The sequence below is a fragment of the Lissotriton helveticus genome, chromosome 5_1 (genome assembly GCF_964261635.1).
Source record: "Lissotriton helveticus chromosome 5_1, aLisHel1.1, whole genome shotgun sequence".
NCBI classification, from domain to species: domain Eukaryota; kingdom Metazoa; phylum Chordata; class Amphibia; order Caudata; family Salamandridae; genus Lissotriton; species Lissotriton helveticus.
In genome coordinates this window covers 1,011,658,974-1,011,686,020 of record NC_136065.1, presented here as the reverse complement: position 1 = coordinate 1,011,686,020, position 27,047 = coordinate 1,011,658,974, and the positions used below count along the sequence as shown (strand labels likewise).

The 27,047-nt window shown below is 42.2% G+C and overlaps 1 protein-coding gene across 1 annotated transcript in view; it reads right to left on the bottom strand.

Moving 5' to 3' along the window:
- Window positions 1-27,047, bottom strand: part of ADAM12 (ADAM metallopeptidase domain 12) — a 1,594,455-nt gene that overhangs the window by 854,538 nt on the left and 712,870 nt on the right. Inside the window, exons 6-7 of the mRNA XM_078640467.1 lie at window positions 22,397-22,468; window positions 9,387-9,556 (exon numbers count right to left, since the gene is read on the bottom strand). Coding sequence (XP_078496593.1) covers window positions 9,387-9,556; window positions 22,397-22,468 — 242 coding nt within the window. The remainder of the gene's footprint in view (window positions 1-9,386; window positions 9,557-22,396; window positions 22,469-27,047) is intronic.

Here is a 27,047-nt window from a genome sequence, read left to right as displayed (position 1 = left end):
CACAGTACTAGGAACGTCTGGCCTAACGTGGCAGCAGAAACCTATTAAGTATCTAGGCATCCTGTTTGAGAGAGACCTAAGAACAACACTAGAACACAATGAACAAGCAACAATCCAGAAGATTAAGGACAAGGTAGACGGGTGGTCCCCCAAATTCACAACATGGTGGGGAAGGGTAGAAACAATTAAAATGATGCTCACACCGATGGTGAATTATATGCTAACCATGCTACCACTAACCAACACAGAAGACTTCCACAAAAAGGTGGACAAAATACTGAACAACTTCTTATGGAGAGGGAAAAAGCCCAGAATAAGCCTACACAAGCTCAGACTATCAAAAGAGCAGGGTGGTCTAAACATGACAAACTTCAAACGTTTTCACGATGCGTGCATAGCTAGACAGGGACTGCACTGGCTAGACCCAAGACAGGACTACACCCCAGCATGGCTATCACTTGAACAAGGGCTACTAAAAGGCATGAAGCCCATCACCCTCCTCACAGCCACCCGACACCCAGCGATTAAAGACAACCCAGTCCTGAGAAACACAAAACGAGCCCTTCTGAAGGTAGACAAACTATTAAACACGAGCATCAGGGGGGGTCCTTTTGAATCCATCTGGCACAACCCCACCCTCAAATACAAGGGCAAGGTTCTAGACATGCACGAATGGTAGAGCCAAGGTATCTCCATAGCCAAAGACTTCCAGAACAAAGGCGCAGACATAACGTTCGACACCTTAAAGGGGAACCACAACTTACACAGCATAGAACTGTACAACTTTCTGAAGATAAAAGTCGCAATAAGGAAGGCAAACCTTAACAGCCAGACACCATCGATAATACAGCTCGCTGCCAGCCTGAACACACTAGGGCACCAGGTAGCACATTTATACAAGGTCCTCCGCCCCAAAAACACCAAACTTAATGACAAGGTCACAAACTTCTGGGGGGAGGCAGCAGGGAAAGAACTAAGTGAGGGGGAGAAAGCCGAGCTATGGAGATCCACAACTAGGAAAAAGATAACGGCCACACTAAACCAGACGAAATTTTGGCTAGTACACAAGGCATACTGGACACCGACCCGACTGGCCACCCTGGGCATCAGAGACAGTGATGTATGCTGGAACTGCGACAAGGAGAGGGGGGACCTAGAACACCTCCTGCTCAAGTGCCCAAAAATAAAGGACTTTTGGGGAAGAATCAGAATACTCATCCACGAGATCACAGGCATAGACATACAAATAGACTTCGCAAGCCTAGCCCTAGGTTTCACATCCCAGGCCATCACAACGACAGAGGATCGTGACCTCATAGACCTCATGCTGACAGCCGCGGTTAAAATAGTCCTAACTAACTGGAAGGACACATCGAAAGCGGCACCCCAAGCATGGATCAACTGGGTCACGTTCCTAAGGGGGGCAGATAACATCACAGCGAAACACTCACCGAAAACGCACAAGCAGTCAACCATGTGGGGGTCCTTAGACCTCTACCTATCATCACACAAACCGCCATAGGCGTTTGAACAAGATGTAACTGAGGGCACACGCTGAACCTATGCGTTAACAAAAATGCCCTGCACACCTCTCATCTCCTACTATATCTCTTTACTGTTCCCTTCGGGACCGGGGCCGGGGGTAAGATTCGGGCGAACACAGAGACAGGACAAACGTCAAGCTGCTCCATGGAACATGTACGACGGAATCCGAACTTTGAAACACCGAGCTTTCGAACAACCTCAAGAGTACGGACTACAGCCCCCCCCTCCCTCTTCCTTCTTCCTTTCTCTTCCTCCGCCTACTTTCTTCCTCCACTCATGTATAAGCCTTGTCCATGTAAATATATATTTTTTATATACAATAAAGAATTTCAGAAATAAAAAAAAAGAAATTGACAATGGACACAAAAATGACACTAGAATAAAAACATGCCACAAGAATCATGTGAATACTGGCAGACAGACACAGAGGTGAATGCCAAGTACTTGTGTGTTACCCATAGACCCCCAGGACCACATGCTTGCCTCAGTGATGCCATCACAGATTTCAGCGCCCCACTTGCCATCGAGTCCAAGTACTACATCTTCCTCGGAGACCTCAACTTCCACCTGGACGACCCCACAGGCACTAACACCTTCAACCACCGGGAATGAATAGACAACATCTGCCTCACCCAGCTGGTTACAGACCTCACACTCAAAGCAGGACACACATTTGACCCTATCTTTACATCCAGCAACAGAGTAAAATACAGCCATGCCTCAGAACTCACCTGGTCCGACCACTCCATCGTTCATTTCACTATCGCAGGAACACCATGCACCACCACCAACCCCTCCTTCCACAGCTAGCGAAAAGTGACACAGGCCCAATGGATGGATGGCCTCAGCACCACCCAGCCCAATGATGTAACCAATCTGGAACAAGCAGTTCAGAACTTCAACACCTCGGCCACCATTACCACTAACCGAGTTTCTCCGATACAACCATCCAACACCCACAGACCCACCAAACAAGTCAGCTGGTACACACCAGAACTCAGTACAATGAAATGCAGCTGCAAACAACTGGAGAGGAGGTGGCCACAGACCGAGCCACCTTCAAGTCAGCCATCAATGAATACCACCAACGACTCACAAAGACGTCAAAATGGACACCCTGGCAGACCACATGGAGGCAAGTGCCAACAACACCAAGGAACTATTCACCATTGCTACAGATTTCTCCTGCCCAATTTCCACAGAGAACACAATTCCTCCTTCACATGAACTCTGCAATGTTCTAACAAACCACATCCACATCAAGATATCCACCATCAACAGGAACTATGAGTCTCAACTCACTGACCTTCTCCGTCTCTTCACTCCTACGAAAGCTATCCCAACCAGCATCTCACCACATGGGAACAGCTCACCACACCGAATACCACAGTCACCATGAAGTCCATTGACTCAGGAGCACCCACGGACCCCTGCCCCCACCATCTCTTCAACCTAGGACGCAACAAGATCAGCCATCAACTCACCATCATCCTCAACACATCCATCATCACAGCCACCTTTCCAGATGCATCAAAACACTCAGAATTCAGACCGTTCCTCAAGAAACCCTCCAACGAGCTGAGCGAACTACAGAACTACCACCCCATCTCAATGCTTTCTTTCCGTGCCAAAGTCCTGGAGAAGGCCAAGAACTGCCGGCTCACCAAACACCTGGAAAGAAACAACCTGCTAGATGTCTTCCAATCTGGTTTCCGAGGCAACCACCTCACCAAGACTGCCCTGATCACTGCCATCATGACATCCACACCTACTCGACAGGGGAGAAAAGGAGGCCCTGATCCTCCTTGACCTCTTCGCAGCCTTCAACACTGCTTCCCACCCCACACATTTATCAAGGGGCTGCACCTAGTTGAGATAAAGGGAGACGCATTCAGATGGATTGCATAATTTTTCACTGGATGAACACAGAGAACCCACCTGGCCCCCTTCACCTTGGAACCCATGAGCACCATCTGCGGCATCCCTCATGGTTCATCCCTCAGCCTCACCCTCCTCAACACCAACATGACACCTCTAGCCGACATCATCAGCGCCCACGATCTCAACATCATATCCTACACCGATGATACCCCGCTCATCCTCTCGCTCTCAACAGACCCCGCCACCATTAAGACCAACTTCCACAACTGGATGAAGAATGTCGTAGACTGAAGGACAACTGTTTGAAACTCAACACTGACAAAACCGAAGTGCTGATCTTTGGCAACAATGCCTCCCTCTGGAAAGCACCTGGTGGCCTGCCAAACTCAGACCCACGCTCACACCAAAAGTCCACACCTTCAACCTCGGCATCATCCTGGCCAGCAAAGTTTCCATGAAACTTTAGATCAATACATTCCCCACATCCTGCTTCCTTGCTCTCCTCATGCACTAAAAACTCTTTAAATGGCTCCCCATTAGTACGAGAAAAACAGTCACGCAAGCCTTAATTACCAGTCGGATGGACTACAGAAACGCACTGTACGCAGGAACCACCACCAAACACTTGAGAAGGCTTCAGACGATACAGACCGCAACGGCCGGACTGATCCTCTACCTTCCCAAACAGACTCACATCACCCAACAACTGAGGAACCTCAACTTGCTCCCTGTCCCAAAAATATGCCAATTCAAGTTACTGACACAAGCCTAAAAAGTCCTCCATGACCAAGGACCAGCATACATGAATCATTGCCTGAACTTCCACCAACCATCCAGAAACCTTTGCTCTGCCTCCCTTGCCCTCACACAGACGACCCCATGTATCAGCTGTAGCCACAGCTGAAGCTGCTCCATCTCCCACCTCACCAGCAAGTAGTGGAACTCCCTCCCCCTCCACCTCCGAACATCACCATTGCTGACTGACTTCAGGAAGAGATTCAAGATCTGGCTTTTCGACTTAGCCCAGCAACACAGTACCTGGATATCCTCACAGGTGCTAAGCAAAGCTTCACATGTACTGATTGATTAACTGATTGATTGATTATATGAAAACAAAAGAGGGAGTAAGAATGGTAAAGGATGGTATAAATGATAAAGTATGTAATTTTTGGATTATTATATTGGTTAATATGCATATTGAATTAATTTGCCTATAATGAATGCCTATATTTTTTCAGAACATATATAACATATTCTAATTATGTCGAGTTTATTCCCAAACTCTAAACCTGTACAAAAAAGCAACCAAAATATATATAAAAAAAAAATAGACAACATCAATAAATTAAATGTGAACAAAACAAACAGATACGGAAGTATTTCACAAGATTGCCCTTTTTTTGCATTGCTGAACAACACAATTCATTTTGAATGATCAAGACATTCTGAGGGGCACCAGAAGTTTTTAAAGAAAATTTGAGAGTATGATGCCAAGTTGATTTAGCTGTGACTATGTTTCTATTGGTAATGCAAATAATTAAAATACTTATAGCTGCTGATGCCATGTTTTTTTTGGTATACAACGTTTACAACGCAATTTTTACAACGCACTACCATTACAACGAAACTTTTACAACGCAACATCCATTACAACGCATGCATTTACAACGCAGTCATTACAACGCATGACACTACAACGCACACCACTACAACGCATACCATTACAACGCAGTCATTACAACGCATACCATTACAACGCATAACTTACCATCCAACACTTACCCTACTGTTGCACCCCCTGGAGTTAGAATAGTAATTTTAACCCCTACACTATCCAACACTTACCCTACTGTTGCACCCCCTGGAGTTAGAATAGTAATTTTAACCCCTACACTATCCAACACTTACCTTATATGCAAAGTAGTGTAATGCGTTGTAATGGTATGCGTTGTAAATGTACTATGCGTTGTAGTGGAATGCGTTGCAAAGGTAGTTTTAAAGTATTTGTTGTAATGGTATGCGTTGTAATGGTGTGCGTTGTAATGGATGTTGCGGTGTAAAAAATGCGTTGTAATGGTATGCGTTGTAAAAGTGTGCATTGTAACGTCATACATCCGTTTTTTTTACTCATGCTAACTCAGTGGCGTAGTTAGACCTTTTGCCACCCTGGGTGGTCCCTGAGTTTGCTGCCTAGTGACGGCTGTTGTGCAGGTAAGATCGCGGAGGGGGGAACGGGGCGACAGATGACCACGAGGGAGAATAAAATCAAAATGAAAGAAAACCTACCTTGCGCACCCCCCCCCCCAAAAAAAAGTGACACCCAGGGCAGACCGCCCCTCCCCAGCTACGCCACTGTGCTGACTATGCTCAAAGGAAATCGATGACGTTTAGAGCCTCTCTTTTACATCTTGCCTTCATGATGAGCATATGTTGATTAGCTTACTTAGCCTAAAATGTTTATGGTCTCATAACAACCGATGGTGTGTCTTTCCTTTCTCATTATCTCAGCCTACAATACCTGTGAACTTCCTTTGTTTTCCCGAACATAATGTGATTCCCACTGCAAATCTGTTTGTTAAATACTATATATTTGTGTCTCATCTTTTTGGTTGATGGGCTGCCCGTTGAAGTGATAAGTCTCTTTTCCCTAGTATCATAAAAAAAGATAATATTAATTAATCTTCAAGTTGGCAGGTACATGCTGTAATGTTTAAGTAATGATACCTGTGGACTCTTTAAATCTAATCGGAAAGTAAGCCGCAGTGTTAAGAATGATAGGACAGTGTTTCTTAAATTGTGGCTCGCAAGCTGCTTTGTGGTGGGTCGCAAAAGCCCAATCAATAAATAATGGTGCTTTTAAATTCTGTATTTAACTTGTCACATTTGCTGCATTTCATAGGCGGAGGTCAAATGTCAGGCTAAGCCACCTGACAAATTGCTGTTCATTGTTTTAACATGGGGATTGGTGTTAATGAACTCCACTCACTTTGCAGTCGAAGTAAGAAAAGTGAAGGAATTATGTGACAATCTTGCTGGGGTACAGACATTGTGAAAGAAAAGGCAGAAGGATGTAATTTTTTGTAGCACACAACAAAAATGGAAACTATACACATTTCAGCTCCACCCACCCCCTTCCCCACCCCCAGGGCCTTGAGACCCTCACGGGTGAGTAACGCCCTTAACAATTCCTTGACTGATTGATTGAGGAAAGAATAAATGAACCACATTTTTATGTAATTCTGAAATGTGATGGAAACAAAGATTTTAATAGGATCAAAACAAATCAAGAGACTTTACTTGGTAATGCCCAAATGATAAATATCTCTTTCCAAGCATATTCATGTGTGATCACTGTAGTTTTACCAGTAAAACAGTACGTCTGTGCAAATTTAGTGGCCATTTTAATGAAAAACATGCTGTTTGTAAATGACAGCGTGCTACCACATGATGCTAGTTACATTGAAGAAATCACCCACCTTATATTCATTAAAGCTAGATGAGTCACGAAAGTTTATCATTCTAAAAATTGGGTCGTGGTTCTAAAAAGTCTGGGAAGCACTGCTCTAGGGTTGTAATGAGGTAGGGTCCAATGAAGGCAGCTGGTAGTAGGGTAAAGAAACTGAGCTCTGGCAATATATACTAAAGCTTTCATATAACAGTGTCCTGATCATTGTTTTCCAAACCTGCTACAAATTTCATAGCCCTCATTCATTATTATCCTCTTGTACCGCTGGCAATCCCACGCTGTTTTTCTCCCGTTGTGGGTGATTGATTCACGCCTCCTTCCTTCTCTTTTCTTTATGTAGAAAGCACCGCGTGAATCATACCCGCGTCACCCTCACCGAAGGGGCAGTTCTATGTCCCGTTTTTTGTGAGTCACTAAGATTCTTGAAGAATTACATTATTTTTCACTGTCTTCCTTTGATTTGGAGTTTGAGAGCTGCAGAGTTATGTATTTGCATGACCCAAAAAACGGATTTTTCATGAATTATCACTCGACTGTAGTTACTAATAATAAGACGATTTAACCATATGTACAAGACTAGTCCTGATGAAATTTAGAGCAGGAAGTACATGCGATTTGCCCCGCAATTCACTGGCAAAGTTGGCCGGATTTGTTGCAATATTATAAATTAGAAATAATTTGCACCTGTCGACATGAGTTTAAGGACAAACCATAATTTTTTAATGTATGGTATGTGTCCCTTGTGTGACATAAAACATATGAGCTTCATTTAATGCAGCTTCTTCTAGTCTATTGGACCTGAATCTGAGATCCGAATATGTGTCATTGTTTGTCTTTTTCTTTACAGGTTGCTATGATTGTTTCTGCAAATGGCATGAGATAAACATGGTTACTGATGTGTGAAATTTCACACATTTTTATAATTCATTTTTTCACATTTAGAGCCTCTCGGGCGGGTACGCCTTAGCGCGCGTATACCACCGGAGGACTAGTTATTAGGTCCTGAAGAATGCTGAGCAAAAAGCACTAAAAAAACAGCAGAAACATGTCGACCAATTTTTAGGACTCGGGTTCCCTAACTCAGAACCTTGCTTAGTCCACTCACTAATGTTTTTAACCAATGCGGGTTGACCATTATTAAAAAAATTTTGAACTGGTTACAACCTACGCATTTTTTAATTTGCACCAACACACCACGTATAGTCACCTCTAATTTGGGCACTGTTCCACTCACCACATCCCGCTCCGCTGTAATCAGGCGTTGTAGCACGCTAGGGTGATATTCGGTCACCCTAGCGGGGACCCGATGATGAAGCATGTCACCAACTAGTGGTGAGTGAGGGTCCTTCAAAAAGAATAGAATTCCTCCTGTGTAAACTGTCGTCTCCAGGGGATAAGCTACGTACCGGATGGTATACTAGTGGAACAGTCAGTATCACGTGGATTAGGACTAAGACACAATACACAAGGGGAGTACCAGCTTATCCAAACCATTACCACTTAACCAGTGGAACTGAGGTTGCATTTCTCCCATGTTCTTTCAATTTTTTCACTTTTTTCACGAAGTCACTCCTTTGTTGTTTATCATCTAAAAAGTCTGGGAAGCACTGCTCTAGGGTTGTAATGAGGTAGGGTCCAATGAAGGCAGCTGGTAGTAGGGTAAAGAAACTGAGCTCTGGCAATATATACTAAACCTTTCATATAACAGTGTCCTGATCATTGTTTTCCAAACCTGCTACAAATTTCATAGCCCTCATTCATTATTTGGAGCCTATTCTCAGTGGGAAGTGAATACTCCACAAACAGTGATATTAATTCTTTGTTACCAGTTGTGGTGCATCAATATTAACTCTGACATCCCTTTTCAATATATTTATGGGAAATACAAACATGAAAGGGATCAACAGTGCGCTCGCTGACAAATTACCTTTTACACATTGAAAAAGGCAGTTTTTACCTTTTCATCTGTATCTTACCTTTGCTAAATTCTCTACATACAAATACAGTTTTGCAACAATTTTACAACCCACTCCGAGCCAAACTGCACCAATGTACGCTTCTATCTACTTAGTCAAACTTAATATTTAAATCACAAGGACGGATTTCTAAGACTGAGATTGGAGCTTTGGTCAAAAATACCTCTTTCTGTCCAAAATCTTCATTACGAAAAGAACATATATTTAACTGTAATTGAACACAATTGGAGACTATGGTTTGAGTGACATCTCAATATAGTTCTATATGGATATTCAATAAGGAAATGGGTCTATAACCCGATGGATTAGATCTTCACTCCATTTGATAAGTGTTACTATTGCAGTTGTTTTCAAGGAATTATGACCGAATTAATCACTTACACTTAGACTGTGTTACACATTTTCTGAATGCATTTTCACAACTTGAGTGGAATTTTAAGTGCTGCCATAATTACATATTTACACTCATACAGAATAGATTCAATACTACTTTTAAGTAGGTTAACGCTGATAAGTACCTAACCAGCTGTGCATTGTCGTGGGGTTTCTGAGGTAATAATTTCAGTTTCCTCCAGTCCAGAAACTCATGAAGACTTGTAAAAGGGTCTTGAGTTATAGAGCACTTGTCTGAATCATTCCACACTTCCACTCCAACCAAGGCCACCCGAATGTTCAGTGGTCTGAAAAACTAAATTAGAAAACAATACATTAAAAAAAGTTATTTCCTAAAATATTTGATCACGCATTCTATACTTTTATTTCTAATCAGTAACGCGATTTACATTTCATCAGGAAATTTACATTTTATAATACAGAGGTCCCCCCTCTCTGTAATTATAAATTAGGAAATTGTATGTCTGATGCTATCTGCTGCTCATGGAGTTGACTGGTAAAAATTGAGGTTACTTGTATACATTACCCTAGGAAGGCAAGTGGTAGATTGGAGCAAGACACCAAACTGGAGCAGAAGTGCATTAAAAAGGTATTTAATGCTGGGAATTAATACAACTTTATTTTCATTATTTGACATTTATAAAGCACGTTTTTCACTTCAAAGGTGTCCTGGAGCTGGCCTCATTAGACCAGAAGGTATGAAAAGCTAGTTAATTAATCAAGAAATTGCATTCTTTCATTGGGAGCTGTTTAAGTTGGAAATAGCCAGGTTTTTAGAGCTTTCCTAAACAGAAGAAGGTCCATGCTGGCTCTTCTGGGGGCTGGTAAGTTGTTCCATAGTTGTGCTGTCCTCACTGAGAAAGCTTGCACTCCACGTCTCACTTACCGAAATTTCGGGGTACATACAGTGGCGTAACACAGGGCCCCACAGCCTTCGCAGTTTGGGGGGGCCCCAAGCTCCAGGGGGCCCCCTCGCCAGAGTACTTTGACAGGAGAACTCTCGATTTAGTTAGGGATCCCCTCTATGTACATTGCAGAGGGGCCCCCTCCAGTATTGTTACGCCAGTGTGTACATAGAAGATTGGAAGATGAAGAGCATGCGTTTCTTGAAGGTATACAGCATTTACATTTTCTCTGTAGGAGTATGGGCCCTATTTCCTGCATTGCCTTAAATACCATGCATCATTCAAAGCAGTTCTTTCCTTTACTGCAAGCCAGTGAAGTTCCTGCAGGGCAGCAGAGGAGGAAGCAAATCTTGGTTTATTCAGTGCCAGTTTTGCAGCTGAAACTTGATCTCAGTACAATCCCTTTATTAGAGATTCTAGTGCTCATATTAACAGGACATTACAATAGTCAATTCTGGTTAAGATAGTACTTTGAACTACTATTGTTCTCACTGGTAGTGGCAGCATCAGCACCGTTTTTTTCAGGTTACGGAGCAGTGCAAAACATGTTGCTGCTGTCTTATTAACATGGGTCTCCATAGATAGCTTATTTTATTATTAAATTATAGATAGATTATGGACAAACTCAGATGTTTCTGGATTTCCTTTATTTGTCTAGGGCCAGAAGTTAATCAGGGAGTACATCTGGAAGCTTAGAGGTTGAACAGCATAGAAGTTCTTTTTTGTCTCCATTAAACTTTAAGGAGTAGTTGTTCAGCCACTTTGCAACCTCCATTTAGCAATTGCGGAATGCTTCTAATGAGACTGATATGTCATTGTCTAAGGAAAGGATTAGCTGGGTATCATCTGCATAGCTGACAAAGCTGATACCATAGGATTGAAGGAGTGACATTAGAAAACGTAGATAAATATTAAAGAGAATAGAGCTGAGGGCCGAGCCCTGAGGTACTCTCTGAGCGTAAAGAGAGAAGTGAGATCACTTGAGCGCTGTTTGTTAAATAAGAATTGATCCAGTCCAATAGTCTTCTATCTACACCCATCTTTACTAATCTAGACAGCAATATTTTTTGCTTAACCATGTCAAAGGTGGCTCTCAAATCAAGCAAAGTCAAAACCGCTGTTTGACCTCTGTCTACTGTCATCTGGAGTTCAGCCATGGTTAGAATCAGTGCTGATTCAGTACCATGCACTGCTTTGAAACCAGATTTTTGAAGAGAGTATGTTCTTCCAGGTAAGTAGACAATTTCTTACTCACATATTTTTCCATGATTTTCAATGGGTATGGTAGTTGGGATATCGGTCGGTAATTACTTAGCACTGATGGGTCTGCTGTTGGCTTTGTTAGCAGTGGTATTATTAGTGCTTTTTTCCAGACCTTCGGACTATACCTATATCCAAGGCTTGATTAAAAAAAAACTGCAGTCCAGATATAGTTTGTCTGCTACTCATTTCCATAGTCTTGGTGGTACTGGGTCCAACAAGGAGCCCAATGATCTGGACATTGCTAAGGCTCTGAAATGTTCCTCAGTCATTGCTTCAATGGATTCTAATTTGGCAGACAGGAGTGGTATGGCATTCCTGCACTACGGAGTAGAATAAATCAACAGTGATAAATGTATATGGAAATTGAAGGCAATTAGCGATATAACATGTAAACATCTGTAGTGAGTGTGGACAGGGGCTTAGTGGAAAATTAAGATGATCACGTGTGCACTTCGATATTGTTGGTGACCCATCAATGAATCAGTGGATGAAGATGGGTCTGAGTGGGTATATGTGTAAAAAACATTTTTAAGGAGTGTGGCAGTATTGCATAACATAGGCTTTAGAAATGGCAGGTAGTAGGCAGGTAAGGTCAGCCATTAAAAGGTTGTCATTTCTAATACAAGAATGGATGGACTATTTACTGGTAGCTGTTTTGAATACTACATGAAGGGATACGTGGGTTTCACTGATTATAGTGGAAAACTGTAACTATTTTGCACTTTTTAGTGACATTTTGTATGTACATTGATTTGATTTTTATTAAAGTGCTTTCGACCCACAATATAAAAACATAGCTGCCTTTCACATCAACATTATATTCTAGATAAGAATGACAATTTTTCAAAATGTGTTTAAGTGTTAAGATGCACTAGCTCGTAGTGTGGACGTATGAGGGATGTTAGACCTGGCTTTGTCTGCCGGTTTATCCCCAGACTTTTTGCTTTTGGCCTCATGTTTTTGACCCTGTTTTTGTTGGTTTTAAGACTCTGGGCACTTTACCACTGCTGATCAGTGCGAAAGTCCATATGCTCTCTGTGTAAATTGTTATTATGGATTGGGGTTTCCATGATTATTTGATTTATTGCTAAGTCCCTAGTACAGTGTACTGTGTGTGCCCAGTGCCTGTAAGTCAACTGCTGCTAGTGGGCCTGCAGTACTGATTGTACCACCCACATAAGCAGCCTTGCAAAAGGTTCTCAGACCAGACATTGCAGTGTCTGTGAGCAGTCTGGTACTGCCATGTCGACCTTGCAAGTGCACCCACTTGCCAGGCCCAAACCTTCCCTATTCTTACATGTGAGATTTGTACATTCTGTGTTTGAAAATACCACTTTTAGAAAGTAAGTATTATTTTGCTTAGCCATCCTGTGTGCCTCTGCTGGTTTGTGTATCCACTGTCTGGCTTTGGAGGGAAAGGGGCTGGGGATGTGCATTCACTGTAGACAGCCACTGGGAGGGGAGTCCTGCCTTTCCTGGATGAGTCAGGACTGGGCTGAATAGATCTGGGCTGCATTTAGAGTAGTGGGAGGACATTTTCTTTCACCTGAATATGCCTGGTCTGCCTAACACAGTGTTGTCTCCACCTGCTGCCAGGAAGCTGCATCAGAGAGGACAGAACTGGTTTGGACTGAGCACAGAGCCTCTCTGACACCAGAGAACAAAGAGAAATGGACTATAAATGTTGGGACCCAGACCATAGAATTTAGATTACTTCTGGAATTCAAGAGGAAACTCTGCTATGGAGAAGAGCTTAGAAAACGGAAGGAGACGTGCTGCCCCTTTGCTGTGTGCTGTTTGGGGTTGGCCTGCAGTGGCTGTTTCTGCAAAGCAGAGCATAAAGACTTTGCTGTGTGCTGTGTCTACTGCTTTAAAAAAAAAAAAAATCATCTTTATTGGCATTTATGAGAATTATGACTGTTCAATCTATGTTTTTTCACAGGGACAGCAGGTATATATTGCTCAATTCGGAAACATTTAACTTCAATTGTGTATATCTTCATTATTAAGCATACAATAAGCAACCTCCAGGATTCAAATTACATCAGTTAACATTTCCTCTGGCTGTAACAACCTTTTTGTCTGTCAACTTTGATGTTATGCTCCTACTGTGTCAAAGTACCCTGCGGGAAGTAGCTGTGTCCGTTGTCCTCATTATCACCTTCGCACCAACATGCTCTTTATGTGTCCGCATGTATGTCTTTATATCAAACAAAGGAACAAAAAAACATAGGGCATCAATGAAACAATAGATATTAAACCAGACTTAAACACAACTAAGTCTACCAGGGGTCCACTGTCTACAAAGTATGTCACCTTATTTCTTCTCCTGATCATGGTGGGTAGCTCCCCCGGTGGGCTGGAGGACTCTGGGGGTGGCAGGGAATGGCCCCAGGAAGGCGGTAGAGAGGGCCTCTGATCCCTGATCGCAGGGTACGCACCGTACCCCTGCGATCATGGGGGGTACGGACCGTACGGTGTATATGTGTTTGTGTGCTTTTCCGTACGACTCGCCCTTACCTGACGTGGACCGTACGAATCACGTCCTCATACCCCGGTCCGGATCGTACTCGTCGGGTCGTACGGCAGGTGTACGAGTCGTACGGCATGTGTACGAGTCGTACGGTTCACTGTTTCAGCCTTGCAATACCTACGGATCGAGACGATTCGGACGGATTCACGGAATACGGATCCTACTACGCGACTCGGACGGATGGGTACGATTCGTACGGAGAGGGCTCCGGATACAAATCGTACGGACGTTATTTTTCCTGAATCGGAATCGACCCCTTGATGTACCACAGTGAATGTTTTCTGTATTTTCAGAATCTTCACTTATCATAAGATGTGGAATAGATGATTGTGCTCATGATTTGTAGGTAGTTTCACACATCCTCAATCATGTTGTGTTGTTATATTTGAATGTATCCTTTTTAATTTTATCCATATTAAAAAACTTTTGACCTTTTGGAAAAAGATTCTCCCGTGCCTTCTAAATTTTCATTGATTCATTTACTGTATATTTTGTATATAAGTACAGATTTATTCAAAGGTTCAAGACCATTTGGGGTTGAACACAGAAGTAATTACATGTATTTTGTACTTGAGTAAGAATTCTAAACAAAATCCCTTGCAGGCATTTTTTACTCACTAGCAAGCCCACTCGTAGCATTTAATTTACAGACACTGGGTATGAATGGTATACCACTCTACAGGGGAATTATAAGTAAATGAATTATGCCAATCAGGTGTAAGCCAATGTTACCATGTTTAAAGGAGAGAGCACAAGCACTTTAGCACTGGTTAGCAGTGGGAAAGTACAGGTCCAATAGTTAGAACACTTCTGTCCCAAAATGGTACTCTTGAGAGTGATGGAAGAAGAGGTATATGTGAAGGGGCAATATTCACTAATGGGACTAGGACTAATAAAGGCAAAATCATATAGAGCTACATATTGGAGATTTAGAAGAGTGTCTCTAATAACGAGTGGGTGACTGTAATAAATATATGTTCATCCAGAGAATTTACAATCTAAAGAGCAAGAGGATGTCCACAAGATTCAGGTAATGTGGCAAGTTTATTTAAAAAGAATAGTAACATGATAACGTCTGAAAATGATAAAAAAATCCTTGCATTCCATGACACTGCAATGTTTTATTTTATAAGTTGTATTGCCTATAAAAACTACCATTGTGCAATTGTAACTTGTAATGCTCATATAGTATGTGCATATCGATGATATCTGTGTTAAAAACGCCAATAACATGCAATATTCAAAAATTCATGCTGGTGGACTAGGAGCTCAACACGACAAGCATAAAGCTTTCGGGAGCCCTCTTCTGCAAGGCTTTTGAATTAACCTGCCATACCCTATGTTAGCCTCCACTTTTAGGTTCCTCTGTTTATATATCTAATGGTATAAAATATAACTATATGTTCTACAGCATAGAATGTACTTCACACAAAACTGCTACAAATTATCTAATTTGCTGCTACTCGCAGGTCAGCATCACAGAAGGATGTGAAGCCCATTAAATCACCAACCGTAACTCAAGTAAATATGGAAGTACATGTATACATTTACTGCTCTTTGGTTTACTAAGAAAAGTAAGTGCGTTTTCGGAAGTAAAAAAGTAGCCATCGATGTATGCTGCCATTAATAGGCAAAGAATTCTTGATCAATCGACAAGGACCTTGCACCTCTTTTCCAACAAAGTATGGGCTTCCGAAAGTTCAACAACTTCTGTCTTGTCAGTGCTCCATAAACATTTTTTAACAACAAAGATTACTGTACACATGAAACAAATTACTTTAACCGTTAATGTCATTTACTCAATCTTATTCACAGCAAGGCTTGTAATGTATCATTAAGAAGCATGATTTCACAATATCTCATTTTCAACTCTCCCGCAGGTCGGATAAAGCTTTTTAAAACAGGTAATTGATGGGCTATGTTGCACAAAATATTAAGAACGCCTGTTAAGGGACATATTTCCTAATGACGCCTAAAGATCGACTTTATATAATTGCCTAGAATATAAAAGTAACTGGGTATACCTTCTGTCTTCATTCAGCAATACAACAACTATGGGCTTCATTTGTAAAAGTTAATTCGCACGTTTTGCGAATTAGGGATATGCAAGAGCAGAGGTGGCCATAGAGGGGCAACATCGTTTACAACGCGGTGTTTACACCGCAGAACTAACTTAAGACTAAATCCTAAACGTACTACCATTTTGCTATTCACAGAAGGCACTTACTCATTTTGGTGTTCACAGAAGGCACTTAGGGGCAGATGTAACAAAATACCTATTTGCGATTCTCATATAGCGATTTTTTGAGAATCGCAATTTGAGAATTGCAAAATAGTAGGTATATAAAAATTCGCTATTTTTTTGCGATTTCTTAAAATTCCTTAATTGCGATTAGCAAATTGCTAATCGCAATTAAGGAATAATTTCCCATTCATTTCTATGGGCCAGGAGGCCCATAGGAAGGAAGGTGAAGTTATTCTCAATTTGCTAATCGCAAATTGAGAATAATTTCAAGGGTGCAAAGGTGTCTTAAGGACACCCTGCTGGGCCCCTGAAATTTACATGTGTGCGCATATGGCGCACATACATGCCCTAAGGGCATGTATGAGCGCCATATGGCACCTTTACAAATGCAAAAAAGTGCATTTGTAAAAGAATTCGCAAATTACCACCAACCACAAGTTGGTGGTAATTTGCTATTTCTTAGTGTAAATTCGCAAAACTCAATTGCTTCTTACATAGCATTTAAGGAATCGCAATTTGCGATTCCTTAAATGCTTACGCAATATTAAGGAATCGCAAAATTTGCGATTCCTTAATATTGCGATGCGTTTTAGTTGATACATTCCATTTTCTGATTTTTTTTGTCGCAAACGCTGCTTTTTACAGATTCGCAGCGTTTGCGACAAAAAAATCTTTGATACATCTGCCCCTTACTCATTTCGGTATTCACAAAAGTTAGGAGTCCTAACTTTAGGACTCCTAAATGCCTTCTGTGAATACTGAAAGTCTTAAAATTAGGATTTTTCTCAGTTTAGGAGTAGTAAAGTTAGGACTCCTAACTTTACTACTCCTAAACTGAAAAAATCCTGACTTTAAGACTTTCGGTATTCACAGAAGGCATTTAGGTGTCCTAAAGTTAGGACTCCTAACTTCTGTGAATACCGAAATAAGTAAGTGCCTTCTGTGAATACTAAAATAAGTAAGTGCCTTCTGTGAATACCAAAATGGTAGTAAGTTTAGGTTTTTAGTTCTGTGAATCGGGACCTCTGTTGCTAAATGAAGGGAACATCCTTCCCCCGTGCGAAGTGGATTCAGTCATTCATCTCTAAATGTATTCATTCAGTCAACAATTTGTTTCTAGGGTTTTTTAGAAGGTATTGGTGAACTCTGCATCTCACACATTCATATTTCGATCAGTGTACTGCCTCGTGTGTCATTATAGGCATATGAATCACATATTAACAAATGGAGTGTTTGTAGGGACACAATATGGCTAAGTAGAACGTACTGGCAAATGCAGTTTTATTTAAGGGCATAGTAATGGCATGAAGATGCACATATGAATAGCTGTAAGAATTATGATTGTAGTGTATTGTTTAATCTGATTGGAGCTTGTTCAATCAATTGGCTGTTTTTTGCAGTCAGACTTCTGCTTGCTCATCAGTTTATAGGATAGGGGTGCTTGCAACCAATAAGCTGCAATCCCTGAGCAGACTTTTGGTTGCGTTGCTTATCTTTAAGTATGATTGGATCTCTGTTGCAGTGGCTTGCTACAGCCACCGTTTAACCTGAGGGCCATGCTTTGCCCAGATTTTAGGCAAAAAAGAGGACCAAAAGGCATCCTATGAGGAGAGATATGCCTATGCTGTTGTCGTTTTGAATGAAGACGAGCAAGACCACTGAAAAAATGGTGCCAACTTCTGTTTTGCTGATTTTGGCAAGCACACCAGGGACCGTATTATGGAAAGTGCCCCGGGTTGCAACGGGCATGTGTGCTCGCTTTGGACACCCCGGGGACCTTTGGTATCACAGAAAGGGTTGCAGATGCTTGGGCAGCCCTTTCTGTAATACAGATAGTGCTGGCGCACTTATAGTGCCAGCGCTATCACCAGAGTTTGTTCCCTCATTTGCAAGGGGGTGTGGTCACATACAGATGAGGGAATCCCTTTGTGTTTGCACCCGCTCCATGTAATAGACTCAGGACCGGGCAGCTGCAAAATCGGCCGAAAACCGGCCCCGGCAAAGAGCTCGGCGGCACCTCCACCAGGCCCCCCCAGCCTAAAACTTTGCCAAGGCCGGTTGTGGTTCCCAGTCCAGGCCCTGAATAGACGTGGGCACAGAGGCAAATAAGCTGTTGGTGCGCCCCCTGATGGCAGACCTCTGAAGAGGGAAAGGGGGTCCTAAGGATCCCCAGACATTCCTTTGCAGGCAGATGCAGTCACTCACTGCATTTTTTAGAGGGGAGAGAGATTCCCTTCCAGGCGAGTGCAGTGAGTGACTGCACCTGCCTGCAAGGGGATCTCTTACCCTCTAAAAAATGCAGGCGGGTTGCCGCCTGCACAGTGAATCACAGAGTGGCTGCTTCAAAGCCTCTCAGTTTTCACTTGAATGTGCTGCCCTCAGGACAGCATGACTTTGCGGGTGCCCTGGGGGCAGTGCATTCAATGTAATAGGGCGCACTTCCCTTGTTTGCGCCCGGCACATCTGTTTTAAGGTACTCCGTGTGGCAAACAGGGAAAGCACACCCTATGTGTAATATGGCCCCAGCAGGATAAACTGTGCTTGTGCACAGTCTGCCCTCTATCACTGAAGAAGATGAAAGGCAGGCATCTTTAGAGTGGTTCTTGTAGCTACTAGACTGGAAGAAGACAATACTGACTGCAGTTAAGAATAATAACAGGTCAAATGCCTAATGATAAACAGTTCTGCCTTGCTCTATTATTACTAAACATAGTACTAATTTGTTGATATTTATATGCTATTTTGGTTTGTAATAAACATTAAAAACTTCATTCATAAATCTGAGGAGTGGAGTCTTGTGGTATGTAGATTTATTACGGCCCAATATAAATGCCAACACAATATAGAATGGTTCACATAGTCATGTTAGGTAATCTTCCCTAGTATTAACTATGTTATTATGTTATAACATAACATAATAACATAACATAACATAATAACATTAACTATGTAGTATTGTCCTTAACTAAACAGCATGTATAAATCAGACCACCAGTATGAGCTTTTAGTGCTATTTCAGCGTAGATGAAAGGAGGGAAAGAAATATCACAAAACACAAACATTAAAACTTATCCTACGACTACCCTAAGAAATTGATTGTAGCAATTACACATATTGCACTCATTGCTCAACCAGGAAGAATGTAATCGTAAAGATATGCAATAACTGACAAGCTGCCCTTTAATAAAACGTTCTCTAACAATTGTTATAGTTGTCAAGCATTTGTTTCCATGTGAATTACCGAAAAGGAATACACTGAAGGTTACTGCATACGTTCATATATAAAGGCTCAATTTCATTAGGTCAGTGATCGTTCATCAGTAAATGAATGGCATCATATTGTATTGCGTCACATCAGTGGCATAACAATAGCCCTCATGGTGTAGGACAGCCCATGAGCTCTAGGGGGCCCCTTGGGCACTGTGCTTGGGCGGCGGGCTCTGGCCTGAGAGCTCCTGCAACCCCTTAACTTGAACTTTCTTCAGTGTGAGAGAAATTCAAATGTATTACTGTCGTCCTTGTGTTTGAACCCTGAAAATAGAGATCCTTAATAGATTATGCAGCCCTGGCCATTGATGGAGCAGATTTCATCTGCAGTCAGGCATTGTTTTATTTGTTGTGCTTCAGACAGACTGCATTTAAATTGCCACGCACATTTTGGTGCAAGTTAAAAACATGGCACATGAAAAATATGAAAGTGAGGCCTAATTCAGTCTGAAATGCTTTTTCTGAATTAGCATGTGTTTTTGCAGTGTAGAGAAAAGTGGCCTCTTTAGCTTTGAAGATTAATAGAATGTGTCTCTCTCTTCCCAGCTCATTCCTTGCAATCTAAATTCACTATTTCTGTCTTAAGAGACTTTGACTTGTTGCATATTTTGATGAACATTTTCAGTTAAAAACACCTCTTTTTATGTGTGTGAATTAACAAATGCACCAAACACTACACAGGGGGATAAATGCTTTTTTGCATGAAAAGCTATCTAAAACACTAAAGCATGTTGCTGTGTGCACTGTATTAACTGTGTGTGCTTTTAAAATTTACACTAAAGCATGAAAATGCTATGCTGCACATTGCACATTTATTTTGCATGTTGTCATAAATAATAGAAAAGCTGCTTGAAACTAATAGCTTGGCTAGGTAAACATTTATAAGGGGTATTAGTATGGAGTTGGGAAACATAATGGGCTGATTTACATGAAAGTAATATTCTCTTTGTGTCTGTTTTATTTTTGGGCCTAAGAGAACATGGCTGCCTGTGAATCCATCAAGCCTATGACTTGTAAAGAGAAGGGTGCATGCGCAGACTGAGCCAGCTTTCCTCATGACAAGAAGAAGTCAAGGACATCTTGAACTGTACATTCTTGTGATTGTGCCAATGTACCAGTTAGTTAAAAGTATCCATCGGACTGCACTGTGGAAGGAAGGAAGGACGAATTAGAATGAAACATTTTTCCTAGTAAAAGTTGCAAACATATAAAATGTATTAAATCATTTGCGCTTATTTTGTTAAAACTGGTATAGTCAGGATTTTAGAATGAGTCAGGACAGTGAGACCTAATGCCATCATGACTGACCAATCACGTACAAGTTTTCCTGAAAATGCAACATCTTTGTGTAGTCTGCCAAGAATTAGAGTATAAATAATGACCTCTCCGGAGGAGGGCCTGGCTTTTCTCAGCTCAGCTGGCTTCTTGCTCATTTTTGGCTTAGGCTTTGCTTCATTCTATGGGTTAGGTACGAGAAACGTCCAGGGAGATTGCTGAAGGGCGGAGTTTGCATCCGAGGAGAGTCAGGGGGATGTTTCTTACTTCCACGTCATATTTTGGCACTGCAGGCCACATTCCTTTGAGGCCTTGAGAAGGGCGGGCTGTCTCACTCCTTGCTTGCTCTTTAGACACAGACAGTAGCAGAGAGTGCAGTGGATCAGGATAGAATTAGATGCTAAACTTTAAGTTTATGCTTTGACTAATTAATTAGGTCTGAAAAGATTTATTTGACTTATGCATTTATTTCTCTTTATGGGAGATTTTTTTGAAAACTATTTAATTATTGATTAGCTTTGCAAGACTATTTTTTCTTAGAAACTCTTTAAGAATTTTGACTGAGATTTTGCGCCACATTTTCTTTCCTACTTGTAATGCTTATATGCAGACTGTAATGTATTCTGTATTAATGCTATTTTTCTGTTTTCCAAATTCTGTAACCTGATTGATATTTTACTGATGAATAAAGGGTCAGAGAAAAATTAACTTTTGTCTAGAAAATAAAACCCTTTAAAATACTCAACAACTCTCTTTATTGGCTTGAATAATAATTGCAGTTTTTACTGTTCATGATTATTTAAAATCTCCTGAAGGTAATACATGGTGTGAAGGGCCCAACACCTTTTTCAGCGGTAAATTAGAGGTAGCATGAGGGTTTTACATTGAGAAATTACCAGAAGAAATTACCGCTGCATCACCATCACAGTGACACATATTTGGAGTTCACGAAATTGCTTTATTATTGTCTCATAGCTCATTTCATAGTTGTATCCTTTATGATAAAGCCCCTCTCGTTTCTCGACGAAGCTGGAAAAGTTATTGCATTAAAATAATGATAATTGTTTCTGGTATTGAACAGAACATACGTGAACAGTAGCACCAAATCTATAAATACGATTTTGATTGATCGGCAAGTTATGCTTCTATAGTTGTGAAGAAGTGCACATTTTGCTTTTCATAAAATGTATCTTGAGGACTTCACCATCTTTGACAAACTGTGGTCTGTGTAACAATTTTTTATCAGACCCTTCTACAAGATCGCCTGGAAATTTAGGTACTTGATCATGCATTCGACTTTGTAATCCACTTTCAGGAGGTAATTGCCCCTTCTGCAACAGTAGAGTGCAGGTAAATGGATGCTATGGATTTCTGTGTGTGCAAGATCTATATCTCAGAGGCACATTCTGTAAAGTATAGACAATTGTTCTAAAAAAAAAAATCAAAAACAAAATATAAGAAAAATGAATTCACAAAAATGCAAGCTCTACCATGCAGCTGAGAGAGTAGAATCTAATCAGGTAATTTTCTCATGATATCTTCAGAAAATGCAGTGTCTGTACAGTAGAGGGGAAATCTAGTTACATTTGTTTTCACATTCCACGTTCCTTCTACACAGCACTTACAACACATCTTCAAAGGACTGACCTTGTCAACGTAGTTGGCAATCTCCATGAGCCTCCGTGTAACTTTCTCTACATCCCGTCCTTGCCTCTGAAACTTTCAAGATAAAAACTGATGTTATTACCCGTATTTGCAAATATCTGTTGTGCTCCTTATGGTAGAAATAGTTATGTGACATAACACTTTTATAGTGTATTTACTAACACCTAGAAATCAAACAAAGAGCAAAAACACTACAGTGGAAACCACCACATAGAAGATTAACTAAGCAGTGGAAAGGCTTGGGGACTCTTCCAGCACTCATAACGTGTTCGGAAATGGGACAGGTTGTACACAATATTATTAGCTATGTTTTTGAATAAGGAAGTCTTGGGGTTGCTATGAACCTTGCATTTTTCTCCCGGGGTACCTTCATTGTATTTCATATATTCATATATTTGAGTGTCCATTTTTCAGATATTATCGAGTGTGGAATTTAATATATTCAATGCAATCCAATCTTTCTTTATTTCGGTCCGTGGTCCATAAAAGAGCATACTTAAATATGTACAATGTGTAAAAAAGACATTTAAAATAGCTAAAACCCAGATAAAAATGGGATTGGGTGGTTACATAACTGTTAAGAATCAATCAGTATAAAATCCATTACTGGTTTCTTAAAAAACATTTCACGCCCACCATATAGAAAATAGAAAACGGGATACAGGATAGACAGTTGGCATTTGTGAGTTGTATTTTCGGAGCCTAAATGCTTCTTTGCAATGGCATGTTCCTAGGTTCCTGCACAATCGGACCAGCCATCATTGATATCCAGGACAGATGAAGAACACATGAAGTTCGGACTCCTCACCCCTATTGCAGGCTGGGCACCCCAGTGCAGAGCTGCCAGTCCATCTGTTGGTAAATGCGCGCAGAGGGAGGGAACCATGCCTGAATTGTACATACAGTTGGATTCCATCTAAACATGGCTCTAGGTAGTACAGGTCCTTTACTGAGAAAACAATTCCTGTTAGGGATCCAGTGGCAGAGTTTTCATGCAGTTGAGCAACTCCCCCCCGCCCCCATAGCTGCTGATTAGTTGTTTGCGCGAAATTGCTGCACAAGCCAACTCAGGATTATTAGAGTATCTCTACCTATGGTATGGAAACCTTCCTTGATGTATGCAAACCAAGCCAATTTGAGTATGCCAGGAAGTCCCAGTAATACTTGGAGCTCTTACTTGTATTCTGCCAGTTCAGGGGTCACCCATAAGCACCGCCAAAAAAGTAGTACTCTACAACCCAAATCCTCTGCAATGGGTCTCACCCCTAGATCTAATCGCAGTGGAACTAGGGGGGAGCTCACTGGTAGACCGAACAGCTGTCTGAGAAAACTATTCTCTATTTTGCTAATGGTTTTGGGGAAGAGGTGCCCCCGAAGTTCGGCCCCATTCATGGCTGCACTCCTTAGTTAGGTCTTGTTGATCTCTATGACTGGGCCTACAGGCTTGTGAAAAGAATTTCTGTAGAGCATGGCCAGCCCGGCAGTGGTCTGAGCCAACTTGAGACTTAACTTATCCATTTGGGGCTCACAGTTCATTTTTTCAGTTAGGGTGAGACCTAAGTAATCAAAAACAGATACCAGCTCCAGTTGGACTCCATTCAAATGCCGGTTGGGGCGGGTTGTGCAACAGGGTTGAAAACCATATATTTTGTCTTTTGTATGTTGATCTCCAACCCCCTGAGGCTACAGAACTCACAGAACCCATCTAGGATTCTCTGGATGCCCCTTGAAAATTTAGAAAGCAGAAGAGTGTCATCTGCGAACATCATAGGTGGAATTAGCTTTTAGCCTAACTTGGGGGCATCTATGTCCTTCAGTCCACTAAGCGCACCAACCAGACCGTTGATGTAAATGCAGAACAATGTGGGGTGAGCGCACAGCCCTGTCTTACTCCCCTGTTGATTGAAATGGGCGGCGTAAGTTCCACATAATTCCCATATCTGATTTGGGCGTAGTTGCCATTGTGCAGTCTTACAAACATGTTCAACAGGTAGTGAGGGATTCCAAGATCGTTCAATACCAACCACAATCCATTCCTAGGTACCAGATCAAAGGCACTAAGGTCCACAAAGACCAAATAGAGACTGCCACTTTCTAGATACACTGTTTTCCAATAATGGAGTTGGAGCCTAAAAATCTTGTTGATGGTAGAAGTTTTTTCCTGAAGCCGGCTTGAAGAGGGCTCTTTACCTTATGTTCCTCCATCCTAGTCCACAGGCGATCAAGTATGATCCTGGCATAAACTTTCAGTGAAATATAAATTAAACTGATCGGCCTGTAGTTGGTGGGCAGTAGAGGAGACACTTTTTTATAAACTGGGAGAATCTCTACTCCAGCCCAAGTAGCGGGGAGTGCCATCCCGTGTAAGATGGCATTGAAGAGCACCCACAAGTAGAGACCCCCGATGCTCAGCTGGGCATGGAAAAGATCCCCTGGTATCTTATTTAAGCCTGGAGCTTTGCCAGGGGCTATTCTGCTTACAGCTCTAGTAACTTCTGCCAAAGTTAACTCCGGGGTCTCTGCATGGACATTTGATGATAGCTGAGCAGCAGGAATCTGACTGTTTTCCTCAGTCTCCAATGGAGCATAGAGGGCCTGGAAATACTCTTTCCAGCTATCAGCTGCTACATTTGGCTCCAGAGCCTCCTTTCCGTTACTGCTCCCTGTGGATACAATGTTCCAAAAGGCTTTCATGTCTTTGCCTGCTAGAGCCAGTTTCAGGGATGCCCATTTGTCGAGTTTTTGCCTGTGCATTGGTGGCTTCATAGGAGGCCCTCACTATTTTAGTTTGGGTGCTACTCTTGGATTTTATAGCCTCGATTAGGGCCTTCTAAGCCTCTCGACAATCACCGGTGAACCATGTCCGGTTTGCCTTGTCCCCCCCACATGGGTGCCCACTGGCCAAAATGTATCGACCAGCTTAGCAGTCAAGGTCTCATGGGTCTTGGCAACATCTGCTGTAGATACCACAGTGCCATCTTTCATTACAAGATCAGTCAATTTCTCAAGAATGGGTGTGATGGATTCAAATAGGAGGGCAATTTTATTGGATGATTTTGCAATTTGCGCCCACCTTACCTTCTGTCTATTGTTGGTGAGTATTAGTCTATTGTCAATTCTTGATGGTTGGTGCCAATTTCCCCCAATGGTTGGCAATAGCAGCACAAGAGTTAGGGCGTTATGGTCGCTGTCATGTTGCGGCAGGACAGCGAAGTCAACAACCCTGTCCCACATTCGTGTTTCTACCAGGATGTCATCTATGATGGAAGAATGTCCCATTCTGTTGAATGTGTATTTCCAAGGTGAGTCAGAGCAGGTATGGCCATTGCAGGCTCTCAAAGAGTGGTTTAGAGTAATTGAATTGATCTGGAGAGCCAGCGCTGTCCAGGCCCTGATGGGAGAGTTGCTGGACTCAGGGATGCACCAGAGCTCATCCTCCTCTAAGGGTGGTGAGCCATTAGGATCTTTCATAGGTTCACATTGGCAGTTGAAGTCGCCCCCCAGAACCACTAGGACATTATTGAAGAAGCTAGAGATTAAACCATCTAGTTTGTCTAGACTCTTGGCCGATCCTTACAGGCCTGGAGTAAACATTGACTAAGGCTAATCTGAGACTAGGTGGAAAAGTTAACATAGTGCACAGAATGTATTCAGAGGGGGACTCCACTGGGGTAACCCTGTAACCTAGATGAGAGCCTACCCAGGAACATAACCCACCAGAAGGTCTGCCCCGCCCCCGTGATATAGCAGGTGTTTTAAAAGATGCAAACCCCACATGCAGGGTTTCCTCTGTAGTCCAAGTTTCCTGGAACATGCAGATATCAAATGATCCATTAACTCCCCCCAGTCGGGGCAGCTCAGTTTGCTCTTGAGGCCTGCTACACTCCAGGATAAAGCCCAAGTTTATTTAATGCATAACGGTTAACTACCCTGCCACTCAGGATTTCCTGCTCCAGCAGATTGTCTGGCTTAAGCAGTTCACTCCGGCACATACTCATTGTACCAGCAAAAGCTACAGATCTAGCCCTCGTAGCTGTTGCACCTGGGGTCTCTAACACACCTGGCGAGTGGGTTTGGTCTTTGGATTTTTAAAAAAAAGGGGTTATTTATGAAGGCTGTGTAATGGGCTTGGGGCTTGTTGTTACTCGTAAACCTAAGAGCAGTGTAGGGGTATGAGCGAGGTAGACTTCAAGTTCATAGGATTGCCACTGGGACACTGTCTGGTGGCCCTATACTCTGCAGTTCTAACATCTGTGGCTGTACCCATAGGGGCCTTCATAATTTGTGTCAACTCTAGAACCTTCCCTGGCCCCTGTAAAATGGCCTGGCCGGAGTGCAAATCCAGGCACATGCCCCCCCCCCCCCGCCCCCCAGAGGACCCTGAGCAGGTAGTTTGCCGTTTGGAGTTAGATTTTGATACAAGTGAATCGATATTTTCCAGGCCCTATATCTATTTGCCACGGGCAGATTAAATAGATCAGGTCTCAGATATTCGTGCCCCTGTCCCGTTAGTGGCTGTTTCTAGTGCCAGTCACCCTGCTGTTGTCTATTACCCGCCTGAGTGTGGATCATCAGGCTTGGAATGTCGAAATGGGTGAGAGGGAGTTGCCTAATTGCGGTACCAAGATCCAAG